The 19,426-nt window shown below is 50.9% G+C and overlaps 1 protein-coding gene across 3 annotated transcripts in view; it reads right to left on the bottom strand.

Moving 5' to 3' along the window:
• Positions 1 to 2,431: 2,431 nt before the first annotated feature.
• LOC100193293 (transaminase/ transferase) overlaps positions 2,432 to 19,426 on the bottom strand; it is a 47,736-nt gene continuing 30,741 nt past the window's right edge. Inside the window, exons 8-10 of one of the 3 annotated variants that reach the window (XR_563426.4) lie at positions 3,493 to 3,601; positions 2,680 to 3,348; positions 2,432 to 2,616 (exon numbers count right to left, since the gene is read on the bottom strand). Coding sequence is in view for 2 of the 3 variants with exons in the window: in XM_008673907.4 (XP_008672129.1) it covers positions 2,896 to 3,348; positions 3,493 to 3,601 (562 nt within the window). In the remaining variant the exon portion in view is untranslated. Of the gene's footprint in view, positions 3,349 to 3,492; positions 3,602 to 19,426 lie in introns of all 3 variants that reach the window. The other 2 variants (XM_008673907.4, NM_001138434.1) reach the window with 2 other exon arrangements.

The following is a 19,426-nucleotide window of genomic DNA, read 5'->3' as shown; positions in this document are numbered from 1 at the left end:
GACTGCCGAGCAGCAGCGAGCAGGCACTGCGGGAGTGCGGGCTGCGGCAGCTCCCAGCTGAGCCGTGGCTGGCAGCCTGGCACTGCGGCAGCTGAGCTGTGGACCTGTGGCCCGTGGCCCGTGGGCGACGCGCCGACGCCGGTCGCCGGAGCTCGGAGCGCTGAGCTGAGCAAGAAGGCGGCGTGCTGCACGGCCGCCGAGCTGAGGTACGAGGGTTTCACTTGGCGCTTGACGGCTTGAGGTTTGACGGCTGGCGGACTGAACCACGGAGAGATGGAGTTCACAGGAAAAAACTATTCATTTCCTATATGGGCCTAATGTAGCTAGTTGGGCCAGGCCCCGGGCCGATGCCCTGGTGTCCCTGGGCGTGCATCCGCCCCTGGTCGGCAAGAGATGACAATGGATTCCTGAAACCTGATGGTTTTTTACCTCATTAGAATACGGGTTTGGGTCAATTTTTATACTTATAGATTTGCTAATGGTCATAAATTTATACTCGACAGGTTTATGAGTACAGGTTTGTTCATATAGTAACCAAACCCGTGAACTAGTGGGTTTTTTAAACCCGATCAAACCTGGCGCATATTTTTATTTTATTTTATAAACAAACAATAAACTTGTTACCTCCATGTTTACTTCCTAATTTTTATCAAATTGTGAATATATAAGTAGTTGGTGAGAGTGTTGCTTGCTTGCCATTATAGTTTTTATTAGCGTTATATACGTGGTGGATAGATAACTTAATGCAAGGTCACTTAATTATACAACTTATTATTTGTATTTCATTATCTCTACTAATAATTTTTATATTAAATCATAAACTCGTTGTTCATCACATAAGTTTTGGACCATGATCTCATTAATCATTACGATACTTATTGATTATGAGAAGAACAAGTATATTGGAGATGAAACCCGCGGGTAATCCGTGGGTACCCGCTTACCTGATAGATACGAGTTTGAGCAAAATTTCAAACCCATCATATGTATGGATTTTTTAATAGATGTATATTTTTTACGGTACGGATTTGGTACGATAAAACCGAGTTTCTCGTTGCCATCTGTCTTCGGCTGTGGGGCTGCCTCCTGCGTGGTCGTGTCTGATGTGGTCGTGTTGGGCCACTGCATTGGGCTTGCAGCTGGATGCTGGATTGCTGGTTGCTGAGCCTTACCTGGGCCAGTGAGTTAGTGCATAGTTGAGGCTAGACATTGGCTAAAGGGAAAAAATTCTATAAATTCCGGATGCAAGCATCCTCTTTTACAATCCCTCATATCTATCACTTGTAGGTAAAAAAAAATAGATTGATTTTGCAACTAAACCTTTTAATAATTTGTTTTTTCTTCTATTTTTATGGACCACCAGGTAGTGGATGTGAGGGGATGTAAAAAGATTTTTTGCATCCAGGATGCAAATATTTTTTTCCGGCTAAAGTGTGAAGGCCTAAAGCGGCAAAGCATAAAAGCATCTCCAATAGTTATGTAAACAACTCACTAAATATGAATTTAAGAAGTTTTCGTGGAAAACTCTTCTCCAACAGTTATGTAAAGTGGTTCCTTAAATTTACAAACTCCCAACAAAACCCAATTTTATCCCTACATATACGAACCTCGTTGGGACTCCCTAAATCAATGTTGGTTTTAAATCCATCGCGAAAACCATATTTCAGCCACCGTTTTGTGTCATTCCACCGTCACATTGACCACAAATCTATCTCCAGTGCCATATGTTGTCTTCATATCGTCGTCGCGACCTTTTGGTCTTCCATCGACAACTTCGACCTTCCAAGACATTATGGAAGGTTGTTGATGTGCTAGCTCCATTAAAAATAGAAAGCATACTCACTTTTTTGTTGACATGGACAATTTTAAAAATTAGCAACTAATAAATAGAGAACTGTTGAAACACACATTTTTGTACTCTTTAAAGTGATTTAGCAACTTCCTAAATCTATAATATAGAGTGCTAAATTTATATAACTATTGGAGATGCTCTTAGGGCCAAAGGCTGAAAGACTGCTCGGTTTCTTCGGTTTCCATAGATTGAAAACCGAAACCGATAACCGAATTATAGAAAAATAAAAACAGAACCGAAAACCAAAATTCAAAGAAAACCTGAATTTTTTGGTTTATTCTGTTTGGTTCAGTTTTTCAGTTTTGATTTTATTTTGCCCACCCTATGTGCACACGTCCGTCTCAAAACTTCTCTCCAAACTTCTCTCCGCGGTCGCTTTTATGTCTTCTCCTTTTTTTAACATACTGGCAGAAGTTTTACTTTTTTTTGAGTGTTTGGTTTCTAGGAACTAACTTTTAGTTCTTACGTTTTATTCTATTTTAGTGTATAAATTATTGAATACGGAAACTAATTTAGTAATTTAGGAATTAAAATAAAATGAATGGACTAAAAATTAGTCAAAAAACCAAACAACCCTTAATAAAGAAGAGACCAAGAGGTCGAGCAGTTTATTTATCCTTGTACTTATATTCAAATTCCACTCTATAAACAGTACAATGCAGAACAATGTAAAAAGTGCTTTGAGGTAAACTTTAGGTCCACTGTTGGAAACGGCCTAACAGGCAGCTCCGTACGTCAGGACTTTCTTGCTTATGCTTTTGATTCTGTACAAATGGGTGCCATCAGTAATATAGATAACTGAAAACCAAACAGAAACAAATACTTACTGCTGATTATAATATGTAGTACTCATATTTTATAACAAAGATGACTGCAGACCGGATGCCTTTTATTCTGTCCCAGCTCTCGTCCGAACAATGCAGTCTTCATAACAAGGTCCAGTTCTTCTCTCGAATCAATCCCGGCGGAGTTATGCCATTGGAAAATCGGAGTCGTTGTGTAAAACTACAATGCTGTGCTTTTTACCTACACCAATGGAGCCGTTACTGTACCGTTCCATCAGCCACCAGTTCCTGCAAGCCGCGCCGTAGCCTCTCAGCGGCCAGCCTGGTGTCTTCCTCCTTGAGCCCTCCGAAGGAGATGCGGATGTGCCCGGGGCCTCCGCTGGCGCTGCCAGGGATCACGGCGACGCCGTGCCTGTTCGCGAGCCACCTGACGACCTCGAAATCGTCGGAGCAGGTGTCCGGGAGCTTCGCCCACAGGTAGATGGCGCCCTGCCCGCCCCTGACGTTGTCGTCACCGAGCGGGGACAGCGCGTCCACGAGCAGCGCGCGGTTTTTCACCAGGTCTCTCACCCTTTCTTTGATCCACTCGGGGCCGGCCTCCAGCGAGTAGAGCGCCAGGCGCTGCCCGATGATGGAGGCGCAGATGGGTATGTTGTCCTGCACTTTGAGGAGCTGGTCGTGGAAGCCATCGACTTCGTTTGGAAAAGCGATCTGCAGCAGACGGTTCATGTATGACTAAACTAGTACAGTGGCAATTAGCAGCAGCAGCAGCAAGAAAAAAAAAGTCGGTAGGCACCACCGCACCAGGGTGGTAAAGCATAAGGAAATCATAAAAGAAGAGTGTGATGCACTCACGTATCCTACACGCCACCCCATCATTCCATAAGCCTTTGAGAATGAGAAGAGGTTGACAATATGAGTGCCTTCTAAGCAATAGTGCTTCATTCCATCATACATAAAGTATCTGCAAAAAGACACAGGAAAACCGACCTAAGCATCAAGCCTTACAAAGCTCAAATACTGAAGACCATAACTAAATTTTTAGTCCATCAATTATATTCCATTTTAATCCCTAAATTATCGAATACGGAAAACTAAAACTCTATTTTAATTTCCGTATTTGGCAGTTTAGAAACTAAGGCCCCATTTGGTTTGAGGCACTAAAGATTAGTCCCTCCATTTTAATACCATTTAGTCTCTAAATTGCCAAACGGGTGGGACTAAACTGTTTTAGTCTCTTATTCCCTCAAGGTGTGACTAAAAGTGACTAAACCATATAAATTCCACTTTTTGCCCCTAATGACGGAAAAATGTTAAATGATATTTTAATCCTCTTATGATTAATTTAATGGGTTCTGAATACTTTTAGTCTCTATAACCAAATAGGATAGGAACCAAACGAACCCTAAAATGGAGGGGCTGAAAATTAATCCTGTCGGCGTTTCGAGACCGGGGGTCCCTCAGGCCGACGAGTGAGTGCCGCGTGCCCCAGCCCAGATGGGTCGAGCGCGTGGGCGAGCACAAAGGGGGGAGAGAGCGAGGCGGCCGGAGTCCGGCGTGAGAGAGGTGGGAATCCCGCGGCCTTCGTGTTCGTCCCGCGCCCAGGTCGGGTGCGCTTGCAGTAGGGGGTTACAAGCGTCCACGCGGGAGAGGGAAGCGAGCGGCCCCAAGAGAGCGCCTGTCCCGTCCTCGTCCCCGCGCGGCCAACCCTCTCTAGGAGGGCCCTGGTCCTTCCTTTTATAGGCGTAAGGAGAGGATCCAGGTGTACAATGGGGGTGTAGCAGAGTGCTACGTGTCTAGCGGGGGAGAGCTGACGCCCTAAGTACATGCCAATGTGGCAGCCGGAGAGATCTTGGCACCCTGCTGGTGTGATGTCGCGGCCGTCGGAGGAGCGACGGTGCCTGGCGGAGGGACAGCTGTTGGAGCGGTCGAGTCCTTGCTGACGTCCACCTGCTTCCGTAAGAGAGCTGGGAGCCGCCGTCGTCACAGAGCGTGCGGGGCGCCATCATTGCCTATCTGGCGGAGCTGGCCAGATGGGACACCGGTCTTGTTCCCTGCGGCCCGAGTCAGCTTGGGGTAGGGTGATGATGGCGCTTCCCGTTGACGTGGCTGGCCTGCGCCCTAGGCTAGGTGTAACGCCCCGAATTTTGCAGTTGAATTTTTTTTCTTTTCTTTACTCGCCAAAATTCGGGCGTTACCTTTTCTTTTTCTTTTTCCCTTCGCTAAACCTTGACCTTTTCCAAAGTTCTAGCGGGATTCGGTTTGGATTTCCCGTGTAAGAAACCCTAAATACTTTATGTTGTTTGATGCACCATGCCGAACCTTGCATTTCTTTTGATTGCTTTGAAAGCGCAATTGCATTCATGTAGAAAGATCGGATTTCGAAAATGAGGAGAAGATCTTTTCTTTCTTTTTTCTCTCTCTCTTTTTCTCTCCTCTTTTTCTCTCTCTCCCGCGCCGTGGGCCGACCCCGGCCGGCCCAGCCGCCCCTGGCGCCCCCCCCTTGGGCCCAATAGGCCCATGCCGCCCCCCCCACCTCCCCTTTTTCCCCAAACCCTCTCCCTCTCCCTCTCATTTTTTCCCCTCTCTCATTCTCTCCCTAGCCGCCGCCCCTACCCGCCCCCTGCCCTAGCGCCGCCCCTGCCCTAAGCCGCCGCCGCCCCCTGCCGGCCGCCCCTCGCCGTCGCTCCCCAACGCCGGTGAGCCCTCCTCCCTCTCTCCCTCCTCCCTCCCTCTCCCCTCCCCCTCCTCTCTCCTCGCCCGGCCGCCCGGTCGTGCCCCCCAGCCGGCGCGCCCCTGGCCCCGCCCGGCCGCCCGCCTGGCCGCCCGCCCGGCCGCGCCCCCGCCCCTGCGTGCTCGGCCGCCCAGCCGGCCGGTTCAACCGCCCCTAGGGCCGGTTCAACCGCCCCCCCCCCTCTGTTTTTTTTATTTTTTTTATTTTATTTTATTTACTTTCTGTGATCATAGCTATTTTATTTTAGGTAAGCTAATCATTGTTCATGCCATTGAAATAGGAAGTTTAATTTAAAATTCCGTTATGCTAGTTGATTCATGTAGTTAATTGTTTACCTCGTGCAATGTTGATCAACTTAAAATGATTAGGTTTCCATTAGTGTATATGTAACAGAATTCTTTTGTTAAGAACCAATTGTAATTGATCGTTAGTGCATAAGATTTAACCCCCTGCGAGACCTTTTCCCGTTTCTTTCTAACCATAACAAATGCGATATCGAATGTCATACTTGATGCATACTCACTTTATTTGTTCCCTTGTATGGTGTACTGTTCTTTTGTATTAAATATGTGGATGGATGGATGTATGTTTGCGCTCGCATAGAGAACGATCCGGTCGAAGAGCCCGAGGAATTCGCAGGAGAAGCCCCTGAGCAGCAGTCGGTTGGTGGAGGCAAGTGTCCTTTGACCTATCTCTGTCCTATTCATTATTTAATTCACCTCCCGCATTACACCTTTATACCTAAGGATTGACTAGCTTTTGTTATCCATGTCCTTGTTTACCTATTTGGGTTGGATTATTACTGTTTAGCTTTATGCTATTGCTCAACTCTAATCAATGAACATGATGAGATTATCTATGATACGCTGTTTTCCCTTCTCTTATTATGATGTTGTACTTGTGGTATTCAAGGGGGCTCGAGCGGTTTCTCGAGTGCCTCTCCGTAAGGACCTGTTCTATGGATGACCGCCCGGGAAAACAGTGCAACCATGAGGGTGGAATGGGGTGCCCTTAGCTGAATAATTAGAGGATCCGGGGTGTAGTTCACTTAGCCGTCGTGCCGTCAATGGGGCTCGGTGTATGCGGCTCGCTCTGCCAAGTTTGGGTTCGCCCCTTGGGGAGGAGTGCGGTGCATTTAGGAAACCTAACGGGTGGCTACAGCCCCGGGGAATCTTTGTAAAGGCTACGTAGTGAAACCCTGCCTATTCACCTTGGTAGTGTTTAAGGGTTTGATCGGCCCGAGGCAAGAGGGAATCACGGCTTGTGGGTAAAGTGCACAATCTCTGCAGAGTGTTATGAAACTGATATATCAGCCGTGCTCACGGTTATGAGCGGCCAAGGGAGCTCCAGTGATTAGTGGTACTTGATAAGAGACCTTTTGGTTTACAGGTGGTTATGAGATCGATGGTTCTGGTTATGACTATGGTTCTGGTAAGCGGTATTCTTTCCGTTTGGAAAGGGTACATCGGGTTAATAACTTGGGTTAATGCTAAAACTTGGCTTTCTACTAGTAAGTAATGATCTGACCAACTAAAAGCAACTGCTTGACTTATCCCCACATAAAGCTAGTCCACTACAGCCAAACAGGATACTTGCTGAGTATGTTGATGTGTACTCACCCTTGCTCTACACACCAAACCCCCCCCAGGTTGTCAGCATTGCAACCACTGCTCAGGCGAAGATGAAGCTGTGGAAGGAGACTTCCAGGAGTTCCAAGATTACGACGAGTTCTAGGTGTGGGTTAGCGGCAACCCCCAGTCGGCTGCCTGTGAAGGCCGCGTTATCTACGTTTCTTTTCCGCACTTTGATTTATTGTAAGAACTATATGGACGTCTCAGACGTATGATGTAATCGACTATTTCCCTTATTAATACTATTTTGAGCACTGTGTGATGATGTCCATATTATGTAACTGCTGTGTACGTGAATAACTGATCCTGGCACGTACATGGTTCGCATTCGGTTTGCCTTCTAAAACTGGGTGTGACATAAGTGGTATCAAAGCCGTGCTGACTGTAGGACCGCTAACCTAGAGTAGAATGGCCGTTCTAAGGACTATAGACCTCTGTCTCTGCCTTGACTTTGATATCCCTTCAAAAGTTGGTCATACCGACCAAACCTATGTTCTACTATATATTATACCTTGCTGAAAATCATGTTTTATTCTAATCCTTCATCTATTTATGATTCATTACTTGCTGGTCATATTAATTCTGTTCTTACCCTTTTGCTTGCGATGTCTTTTGTAGATGGCTCGACTTAGACACACTGCACGAAAGTCAGTCATCCCCTTCTTACCCTCCCGCCTTGCTGAGCGTCCGCTTCGCCGTCCCGTGGCCGGACAGTCCAGCCACTTGGAGAGACTACACCACCGCCTGCGTGAGGAGCAGGAGCGTCGACGACAGGAGCAGCAGAGCTCTTCCTTCTCGCTCCACCAGGAGATAGAGTCTGTGAGGAGCTGCTCCCCTGTGCTTCCTCTGGAGCCGCCCCCTGCATCACCACTGGGCGCCCTAGCTTCTGGAGTAGCTGCTGGAGGAGACCCAGACGACGGAGATGGCGACGACAGCTCGAGCCACGACACCGACTTCTCTGCTAACCTTGAGCCGGAAGGATGGGTTGCTCGACCCATCACTCGCGACGCTGCTCGCGGGTGTCACTTCCACGATGCGCTCGACACCCTGCTACGTCGGGCATTTGACCGGCATACTTGGTCCGTCGAGTACCGCTGTGTGGTCTACCAGCATAGTCGCGGGGTCTACCCGGACCGCTGGGAGGCGACTTGCTTGGTGCGCTGCCCGGAGGACAGTCTCTAGGGTGCGGAGGCCTGCTCAGAGCACTATTCTATCTCTGAGCGGGACTCAGCTGAGGCAGCCATGCAAGATGCTGCACGGCGTGCGCTTTCGCACTACTGCTCGGTTTTCGGTGGGGCAGCTGACGGTCTTGACCTGAAGTATTACCCCCGCCGTCCATCTGGCAGCACAGGAGGCGTGATTGTCTCACCTGTCGGTGAGGGCAATCCTAGGTTGAGCAGCACAGTCAACCTAGCCGCCGTGCTAAACACGGAGCTGGACCATGCATTAGACGAGCTGAGTAGGGCTCGTGCTGAGATCGCCCAGTTGCGGGCTGAGCGCGCGGAACGTCGTCACTTGGATGGTGGTTCCCCCGCTCCCGTCGGGATTCAGCACCCGTACCGCTCACCTCAGCGTGGACACCAGTCTTATGGCAATCCCGCCTGCAAGACCAAGATAACTCTAGAACCATAGATCGTTAGAGTTGGATCTTGTAATTAATACGAAATATATATACATAGAAGCTTCAGTCTTAGCGTTAGCCTCGCTTTAGTTAGTCTTAGTTAGACAGGGTAGTTTGCTATATCCTGTGCATTTATGTTTGTCATGATGAACTATGTTTGGTTTGGATCTTTGTAATGATTGTCACCAGAGTGTGGGTATCCCCTGCATTTTGGTTTACATATTATGTTAATGGAGTTAGTTATATAGTTGGGAAATCCCTTTTATTCCACTTTCCTTTCTATCTGAGAAGCTGTGTGGTCTGTGTTGGAGATCAGTGAAGATGCTCATCTGTTCAGTGCTGTTGAAGAATTCTATTCTCTTTCCTTATGCTGCAAGATTTGTCAGATCAGTTCTGATGTGTGGTTGCATTCTGCAGATGTCAGAGAATAGGCGCAGAGGAGGAAGGCGTGCTCAGCAGGAGCGAGCCGCTCAACAGGAGGAGGCGCCCCAGCAGCAGCAGCTGCCACCCCCGCCCCCGATGTCCATCGAGCAGATGTTTCTGATGCAGACTCAGGCAGTTCAAGCCATCGGTCAGACTTTGGCCGCCATTCAGCAGCAGCAGCAAGCACCACCTCAGCCTCAGATGCCTCAGATGCCCAGAGACAAGCGTGCTGAATTCATGAGAGGTCATCCACCAACGTTCGCTCATTCTTCTGACCCTATGAATGCTGAAGATTGGCTGCGCACTGTGGAGCGGGAGTTGCATACCGCTCAGTGCGATGACAGGGAGAAAGTTTTGTATGGTCCCCGTCTGTTGAGAGGAGCAGCCCAGTCATGGTGGGAGTCTTACCTCGCCACCCATGCCCATCCCGACACCATCACCTGGGAAGAATTCAGAGGTAGCTTTCGTCAGTACCATGTTCCTGCAGGTCTGATGACAGTGAAGAAGGAGGAGTTCCTGGCCCTCAAGCAAGGGCCATTGTCTGTCAGTGAGTACCGGGACAAGTTTCTGCAATTGTCTCGCTATGCTCCTGAAGATGTCAACACCGACGCCAAGCGACAATACCGTTTTCTGAGAGGCTTGGTCGACCCTCTGCAGTACCAACTGATGAATCACACCTTCCCGACATTCCAGCACCTGATTGATAGAGCAATCATGACGGAGAGAAAGCGCAAGGAGATGGAAGATCGTAAGCGCAAGATCAGTGGACCCCAGCCTGGAAGCAGCAGTCGTCCTCGTTTCTCAGGCAATCAACCTCAGCAGTTCAGGCAGAACCAGCGTCCACCTCAGCAGCATCAGCAGTTTCAAAGGCAGTATCCTCAGCATCAGTACCAGAACCGTCAGAGCAATCAGTCAGGAGGTCAGTTTCAGAAGCAGAATCAGCAAGCACCTCGTCTTCCTGCCCGAGCAAATCAGCAGAACAGTCAGGCAGCACCAGCTCAGGTTGGAAACAAGGCATGTTTCCACTGTGGAGAGCAAGGCCACTGGGTGATGCAATGTCCGAAGAAGGCAGCCCAGCAGCAGTCAGGCCCCAATGCCCCAGCGAAGCAGAATGTGCCTCAGCCTGGAGCAGGCAATCGCTCTCAGCCGCGCTATAATCATGGAAGGCTGAACCACTTGGAGGATGAAGCAGTTCAGGAGACCCCCGGCATGATAGTAGGTATGTTCCCAGTCGACTCCCATATTGCAGAAGTGTTATTTGATACTGGAGCAACGCATTCTTTCATTACTGCATCATGGGTAGAAGCACATAATCTTCCAATTACTACCATGTCAACCCCCATTCAAATTGACTCAGCCGGTGATAGAATTCGAGCCGATAGCATTTGTTTGAATATAAGTGTGAAAATAAGGGGGATAGCGTTTCCCGCCAACCTTATAGTAATGGGTACTCAGGGAATAGATGTCATCCTAGGGATGAATTGGCTAGATAAGTATTAGGCAGTTATCAGTTGTGATAAAAGGACCATCAAGTTGGTGTCTCCACTAGGAGAGGAAGTGGTGACCGAGCTAGTCCCGCCTGAGCCAAAGAAAGGAAGTTGTTATCAGATGACCGTTGATAGCAGTGAAGCAGACCCAATTGAGAGTATCAAGGTTGTGTCCGAGTTCCCAGATGTGTTTCCAAAGGATTTACCGGGTATGCCACCAGAGCGGAAAGTTGAGTTTGCTATAGAGCTTCTTCCTGGAACCGCCCCCATCTTTAAGAGAGCTTACAGAATATCTGGACCAGAATTGGTTGAGCTTAAGAAGCAAATTGATGAGCTGTCAGAGAAAGGTTACATTCGGCCAAGCACCTCGCCTTGGGCCGCCCCTGTCCTATTTGTGGAGAAGAAAGATGGCACCAAAAGGATGTGTATCGATTACCGAGCTTTGAATGAGGTCACGATCAAGAACAAGTATCCCTTGCCCAGAATAGAAGATCTGTTCGACCAGTTGAGAGGAGCCAGTGTGTTCTCTAAGATTGATCTGAGGTCAGGTTATCATCAGCTCAGGATCCGACCTTCGGACATTCCGAAGACGGCATTCATTTCCAAGTATGGGTTGTATGAGTTCACAGTGATGCCTTTTGGTTTAACCAATGCGCCAGCATTCTTCATGAACTTGATGAACAGTGTATTCATGGATTACCTTGATAAGTTTGTGGTGGTATTCATTGATGATATTCTAGTTTACTCTCATAGCGAAGAAGAGCATGCAGATCATTTGAGGATGGTGTTGCAGAGATTGCGAGAGCACCAGTTGTACGCAAAGTTGAGCAAGTGTGAGTTCTGGATCAGTGAAGTCCTGTTCTTGGGTCACATAATCAACAGGGAAGGATTGGCTGTGGATCCGAAGAAAGTGGCGAACATTTTGAACTGGAAAGCGCCAACAGATGCTAGAGGAATCAAGAGCTTCATTGGAATGGCCGGATATTATCGGCGATTCATTGAAGGGTTTTCGAAGATTGCGAAACCTATGACAGTGTTGCTAGGCAACAAGGTTGAGTTCAAGTGGACCCAGAAATGCCAAGAGGCCTTTGAAGCGCTGAAAGAAAAATTGACTACAGCGCCTGTCCTAGTCTTGCCTGATGTGCACAAGCCCTTTTTGGTGTATTGTGATGCTTGTTACACAGGTTTGGGATGTGTGTTGATGCAAGAGGGAAGAGTTGTGGCTTACTCGTCCCGACAGCTGAAGGTTCATGAGAAAAATTACCCAATCCATGATCTAGAGTTGGCAGCAGTGGTTCACGCACTGAAGACATGGAGGCACTATCTGTATGGACAGAAATGTGATGTTTACACAGACCACAAGAGTCTGAAGTACATATTCACTCAGTCAGAGTTGAACATGAGGCAACGAAGATGGTTAGAGTTGATCAAAGACTATGAGTTGGAGATTCATTACCATCCAGGCAAAGCAAACGTAGTGGCAGATGCTTTGAGCAGAAAAAGTCAAGTCAATCTGATGGTCGCTCGTCCGATGCCTTATGAGTTGGCCAAAGAGTTTGACAGGTTGAGTCTCGGATTTCTGAACAATTCGCGAGGAGTCACAGTTGAGTTGGAACCTACCTTGGAGCGCGAAATCAAAGAAGCGCAGAAGAATGATGAAAAGATCAGTGAGATTCGGCGACTGATTCTAGAAGGCAAAAGCAAAGATTTTCGAGAGGATGCAGAAGGCGTGATATGGTTCAAAGACCGCTTGTGTGTTCCCAATGTCCAGTCCATTCGTGAGTTGATTCTTAAGGAAGCTCATGAGACAGCCTATTCGATTCACCCTGGTAGTGAGAAGATGTATCAGGATCTGAAGAAGAAATTCTGGTGGTGCGGAATGAAAAGGGAAATCGCAGAGCATGTGGCTATGTGTGATAGTTGCCGAAGAATTAAGGCAGAGCACCAGAGACCTGCTGGATTGTTGCAACCGTTGCAGATCCCTCAGTGGAAATGGGATGAAATTGGTATGGATTTCATAGTCGGATTGCCTCGCACTCGAGCCGGCTACGATTCTATTTGGGTAGTGGTGGACCGTTTGACCAAGTCAGCCCACTTCATACCTGTCAAGACCAGCTACAACAGTGCAGTATTGGCAGAGTTGTACATGTCTCGGATCGTTTGTCTTCATGGTGTGCCAAAGAAGATAGTGTCAGACAGAGGAACGCAGTTCACCTCTCATTTCTGGCAGCAGTTGCATGAAGCCTTGGGCACACATCTGAATTTCAGTTCAGCTTATCACCCGCAGACAGATGGTCAGACTGAAAGGACCAATCAAATTCTCGAAGATATGTTGAGAGCCTGTGTGTTGCAAGATCGGTCCGGATGGGATAAGCGATTGCCTTATGCAGAGTTTTCCTATAACAACAGTTATCAGGCCAGTTTGAAGATGTCACCGTTTCAAGCGCTTTATGGAAGGAGTTGTAGAACTCCGTTGCAATGGGATCAGCCTGGAGAAAAGCAAGTGTTTGGGCCAGACATTTTGCTTGAAGCCGAAGAGAACATCAAGATGGTCCGAGAGAATCTGAAGATAGCGCAATCGAGGCAGCGAAGCTATGCAGACACAAGAAGAAGAGAGCTGAGTTTTGAAGCCGGAGACTTTGTCTATCTGAAAGTGTCACCGATCAGAGGAGTCAGAAGATTCGGAGTGAAAGGCAAACTAGCACCTCGCTACATTGGTCCGTATCAGATTCTTGCAAGACGAGGAGAAGTGGCCTATCAGCTCAGTTTGCCCGAGAATTTGTCTGCTGTGCATAATGTCTTTCATGTGTCTCAGTTGAAGAAGTGCTTGCGTGTGCGAGAAGAGCAGTTGCCAGTGGAAGGTCTGGAAGTCCAGGAGGACTTGACCTACGTTGAGAAGCCAGCTCAGATCCTTGAGATTGCAGATAGAGTCACCCGGAGGAAGACCATCAGAATGTGCAAAGTCAGATGGAATCACCACTCTGAGGAAGAAGCAACCTGGGAGCGTGAAGATGATCTAGTGGCCAAGTACCCAGAGCTCTTTGCTAGCCAGCCCTGAATCTCGAGGGCGAGATTCTTTTAAGGGGGATAGGTTTGTAACGCCCCGAATTTTGCAGTTGAATTTTTTTTCTTTTCTTTACTCGCCAAAATTCGGGCGTTACCTTTTCTTTTTCTTTTTCCCTTCGCTAAACCTTGACCTTTTCCAAAGTTCTAGCGGGATTCGGTTTGGATTTCCCGTGTAAGAAAAACCCTAAATACTTTATGTTGTTTGATGCACCATGCCGAACCTTTCATTTCTTTTGATTGCTTTGAAAGCGCAATTGCATTCATGTAGAAAGATCGGATTTCGAAAATGAGGAGAAGATCTTTTCTTTCTTTTTTTTCTCTCTCTTTTTCTCTCCTCTTTTTCTCTCTCTCCCGCGCCGTGGGCCGACCCCGGCCGGCCCAGCCGCCCCTGGCGCCCCCCCCTTGGGCCCAATAGGCCCATGCCGCCCCCCCACCTCCCCTTTTTCCCCAAACCCTCTCCCTCTCCCTCTCATTTTTTTCCCCTCTCTCATTCTCTCCCTAGCCGCCGCCCCTACCCGCCCCCTGCCCTAGCGCCGCCCCTGCCCTAAGCCGCCGCCGCCCCCTGCCGGCCGCCCCTCGCCGTCGCTCCCCAACGCCGGTGAGCCCTCCTCCCTCTCTCCCTCCTCCCTCCCTCTCCCCTCCCCCTCCTCTCTCCTCGCCCGGCCGCCCGGTCGTGCCCCCCAGCCGGCGCGCCCCTGGCCCCGCCCGGCCGCCCGCCTGGCCGCCCGCCCGGCCGCGCCCTCGCCCCTGCGTGCTCGGCCGCCCAGCCGGCCGGTTCAACCGCCCCCCCTCTGTTTTTTTTTTATTTTTTTATTTTATTTTATTTACTTTCTGTGATCATAGCTATTTTATTTTAGGTAAGCTAATCATTGTTCATGCCATTGAAATAGGAAGTTTAATTTAAAATTCCGTTATGCTAGTTGATTCATGTAGTTAATTGTTTACCTCGTGCAATGTTGATCAACTTAAAATGATTAGGTTTCCATTAGTGTATATGTAACAGAATTCTTTTGTTAAGAACCAATTGTAATTGATCGTTAGTGCATAAGATTTAACCCCCTGCGAGACCTTTTCCCGTTTCTTTCTAACCATAACAAATGCGATATCGAATGTCATACTTGATGCATACTCACTTTATTTGTTCCCTTGTATGGTGTACTGTTCTTTTGTATTAAATATGTGGATGGATGTATGTATGTTTGCGCTCGCATAGAGAATGATCCGGTCGAAGAGCCCGAGGAATTCGCAGGAGAAGCCCCTGAGCAGCAGTCGGTTGGTGGAGGCAAGTGTCATTTGACCTATCTCTGTCCTATTCATTATTTAATTCACCTCCCGCATTACACCTTTATACCTAAGGATTGACTAGCTTTTGTTATCCATGTCCTTGTTTACCTATTTGGGTTGGATTATTACTGTTTAGCTTTATGCTATTGCTCAACTCTAATCAATGAACATGATGAGATTATCTATGATACGCTGTTTTCCCTTCTCTTATTATGATGTTGTACTTGTGGTATTCAAGGGGGCTCGAGCGGTTTCTCGAGTGCCTCTCCGTAAGGACCTGTTCTATGGATGACCGCCCGGGAAAACAGTGCAACCATGAGGGTGGAATGGGGTGCCCTTAGCTGAATAATTAGAGGATCCGGGGTGTAGTTCACTTAGCCGTCGTGCCGTCAATGGGGCTCGGTGTATGCGGCTCGCTCTGCCAAGTTTGGGTTCGCCCCTTGGGGAGGAGTGCAGTGCATTTAGGAAACCTAACGGGTGGCTACAGCCCCGAGGAATCTTTGTAAAGGCTACGTAGTGAAACCCTGCCTATTCACCTTGGTAGTGTTTAAGGGTTTGATCGGCCCGAGGCAAGAGGGAATCACGGCTTGTGGGTAAAGTGCACAACCTCTGCAGAGTGTTATGAAACTGATATATCAGCCGTGCTCACGGTTATGAGCGGCCAAGGGAGCTCCAGTGATTAGTGGTACTTGATAAGAGACCTTTTGGTTTACAGGTGGTTATGAGATCGATGGTTCTGGTTATGACTATGGTTCTGGTAAGCGGTATTCTTTCCGTTTGGAAAGGGTACATCGGGTTAATAACTTGGGTTAATGCTAAAACTTGGCTTTCTACTAGTAAGTAATGATCTGACCAACTAAAAGCAACTGCTTGACTTATCCCCACATAAAGCTAGTCCACTACAGCCAAACAGGATACTTGCTGAGTATGTTGATGTGTACTCACCCTTGCTCTACACACCAAACCCCCCCCCAGGTTGTCAGCATTGCAACCACTGCTCAGGCGAAGATGAAGCTGTGGAAGGAGACTTCCAGGAGTTCCAAGATTACGACGAGTTCTAGGTGTGGGTTAGCGGCAACCCCCAGTCGGCTGCCTGTGAAGGCCGCGTTATCTACGTTTCTTTTCCGCACTTTGATTTATTGTAAGAACTATATGGACGTCTCAGACGTATGATGTAATCGACTATTTCCCTTATTAATACTATTTTGAGCACTGTGTGATGATGTCCATATTATGTAACTGCTGTGTACGTGAATAACTGAACCTGGCACGTACATGGTTCGCATTCGGTTTGCCTTCTAAAACCGGGTGTGACACTGGGCGATGTGGAGGCTCCTCCGAAGCCGAGGTCGAGTCTGTCTTCCATGGCCGAGGCCGAGTCCGAGCCCCTGGGTCGGGCGAGGCGGAGGTCGTCGGCAGAGGCCAGGGCGGAGTCCGAGCCCTGGGGTCGGGCGGAGCGAAGTTCGTCGTCTTCTGGGGCTGAGCCCGAGTCCGAGCCCTGGGTTGGGCGGAGCAGAGTTCGCCGTCTTCCGGGTCTTAGCCCGAGTCCGAGCCCTAGGTCGGGCGGAGCGGAGTTCGCCGTCTTCTGGGGCTGAGCCCGAGTCCGAGCCCTGGGTCGGGCGGAGCAGAGTTCGTCGTCTTCCGGGACTTAGCACGAGTCCGAGCCCTGGGTCGGGCGGAGCGGAGCTTCCTATGGTGCCTTTGGCAGGGCCTGACTGCCTGTCAGTCTCACTCTGTCGAGTGGCACTGTAGTCGGAGTGGCGCAGGCGGCGCTGTCCTTCTGTCAGACCGGTCAGTGGAGCGGCGAAGTGACGGCGGTCACTTCGGCTCTGCCGGAGGGCGCGCGTCAGGATAAAGATGTCAGGCCACCTTTGCATTAAATGCTCCTGCGATTCGGTCGGTCGGTGCGGCGATTTAGTCAGGGTTGCTTCTTAGCGAAGGCAGGGCCTCGGGCGAGCCGGAGATGTGTCTGCCGTTGGAGGGGGGCCTCGGGCGAGACGGAAACCCTCTGGGGTCGGCTGCCCTTGTCCGAGGCTAGGCTCGGGCGAGGCGTGATCGAGTCGCTCGAACGGACTGATCCCTGACTTAATCGCACCCATCAGGCCTTTGCAGCTTTATGCTGATGGGGGTTACCAGCTGAGAATTAGGAGTCTTGAGGGTACCCCTAATTATGGTCCCCGACAGTAGCCCCCGAGCCTCGAAGGGAGTGTTAACACTCGCTTGGAGGCTTTCGTCGCACTTTTTTGCAAGGGGACCAGCCTTTCTCGGTTGCATTTTGTTCCGGTGGGTGCGCGCGAGCGCACCCGCCGGGTGTAGCCCCCGAGGCCTCGGAGGAGTGGTTTCACTCCTTCGAGGTCTTAATGCCTTGCGTAACGCTTCGGCTGGTCTGGTTGTTCCCTCATGCGAACTGGCCGTAGCCCGGGTGTACGGTCGGGGCCCAAGTTCTCGGGCTGGTATGTTGACGCTGTCAACGATTTGGCCGGAGCCGGGTATGCGAGAGCAGCCCCCGAGCCTCTGCACAGGGCGAGAGGGCGATCAGGGACAGACTCGGCTTTTTTACATACGCCCCTACGTCGCCTTTCCGCAAGGAGGAGGGGGGGAAAGCGCCATGTTACCCTCGATGGGCACCGAACATGGTGTCTCCGGTGAGCTGCAAGCGGGTAATCCGAGTGGACGTTCGTGCCCCGTTCGTTAGGGGTCGGCTAGGGGCCCAGAGGCACGTCCAAAAGTACCTGCGGGTGATCTGCCGGACCCGGTCCCCTGGCGACGGGGTCCGAGGGCTCGATGCCTCCCTCCGATGGGATTCCGTTACAAGATCGCTCCCGCTGGTCTCGGAAATGTCCTAGGGTACCTCGGGAGCGCAGCCCGAGCCTCGGTTATGTATCGAACGTACCCCTGGTCATCCCTCGCTCGGTGTCTGAGGCGACTGTGAACCCTTCGGGGGCCAGCCTTCGAACCCCTGATCAGTAATGGGCGCGGAGCCCGGGTAGCCTGAGGCGGCCGTGGAACCCTTCGGGGGGCCGACCTTCGAACCTCTGACCAGTAGTGGGTGTAGGGCCCACGCGATCTGAGGCGGCTGTTGAACCCTTCGGGGGGCCAGCCTTCGAACCTCTGATCAGTAAGGAGGCTCGGAGCCTGGTTCCTTCACGGGGAAGGATCCTTTTCGGGGTATCCCCCTTTCGCGGTCCCTGTTGCAAGAGATAGAGAAAGAGGAAAAAACGAAAAGGATACGGAATCGAAACGACGCGGCGTACCTTTTTTGGCGCGGTTATTTCGGCGAAGGCGAAGCGTTGCCCGCTTCTCCTGCCAGAAGCGCCGCCTGTCCTGCCGCGGAGTTAATGCGACGGGGCGAGTGGTTGGCGGGGCGGCCGTTGCGCGTGCGCGAGCCGCTCGAGGAACGGATCACGGGCGCGCCGTCTTCACGCCGTGAGAGGGGGTTCTCTTGCTGCCCCCGAATGGGATGTGAGCCTGGCTGACGACGTGACCGCTGCTCCCGCCCGCCTGCCACCGCCATTACTGCCGGCCCACTTTTGGCCGCGTTTGACCGCCGCGTCAGGCTGGCGCCGCTGGGTCGTGCGCTGGGTCGCCTCGAGTCGCGGTACTGGTTCCGCAATCGAGGAGGCGCGGTGGTGGCGCAAGTGGCGGTGCAGTTGCTTGCATGCAGCATCCGGCGCGCGGGTTGCGTGACGCGTGGGCCTGGGCCTCCACGCTGGCGTGTCGAGGGTCGGAGAAGCGGGTCCACTTGGCGCGGTTGCATGCCGCCTGCATGGCTGCCCGCCTGTTTCGCCCGTTGGTTTGGGCAAAAGTGGAGGGTCACTTGTAACCGCTGGGCAGTTGTGTGCACCACGCGCGGCGGTTTGGCGTCTTCTGCTCCGAGCCGGTTTGCATGACATGTGGGACCCAGCCCCCGCGCCGCAGGGGAGGACCTTGGAGCGTGTTGGAGAAGACTCAGCCTGTGACGGTTGGAGGCGCAAGCAGGGAGAGTGGCCTTTAAAAGGAGGGCGATCCCTTTCGGAAGGCGACCATGTCTTCTCCCTTCCTTATGCATCGCGTCTTTCCACCTTCCAAGCCCCCGGATGGGGGATGCCCGCCGTCTTTTGGCCTTATCGTTGGAGGAACGCAACTCCGTGGGAGTTGGTACCTTTCAGCCATCGTTCGGTTTCAAGGATTTTCATCAGCCAGCCCGGCTGTACCCCCCCGCCGGCGGTCACCCGAGACGGTGAACACCAGCTCCTGGGTGGGGAGAAGTAAGTCGGGCTGTGATCTTGGTCCCACCCTCAGCTTCAAGGATGTTCATCATCCTCGCTGGGGTGGGGGCCGGGCTGAGCCGGCGCTCTACCTCCCGCGCGGGTTCGTGGGACCTCTCCCGCGGTGTTCGAAGGAGAGGGCGCTCACTGGCCCTGCGGGCGGCACGGACTTCGACAACGCGGGGCTGGGCGACGGCGGACGTCGCCACCTCCAGCGTGTCGGGTGCGTCGACTTGGCTCCCAGCGGCCCCTTCTGCCGGGGGGGCGGCTGCCGCGCCGTGCGCACGGGAGGACCG

This window comes from Zea mays, chromosome 3 (assembly GCF_902167145.1).
Source record: "Zea mays cultivar B73 chromosome 3, Zm-B73-REFERENCE-NAM-5.0, whole genome shotgun sequence".
NCBI lineage: Eukaryota > Viridiplantae > Streptophyta > Magnoliopsida > Poales > Poaceae > Zea > Zea mays.
The sequence above is the reverse complement of the archived record's forward strand: the minus strand, read 5'-3'. Positions and strand labels throughout refer to the sequence as shown.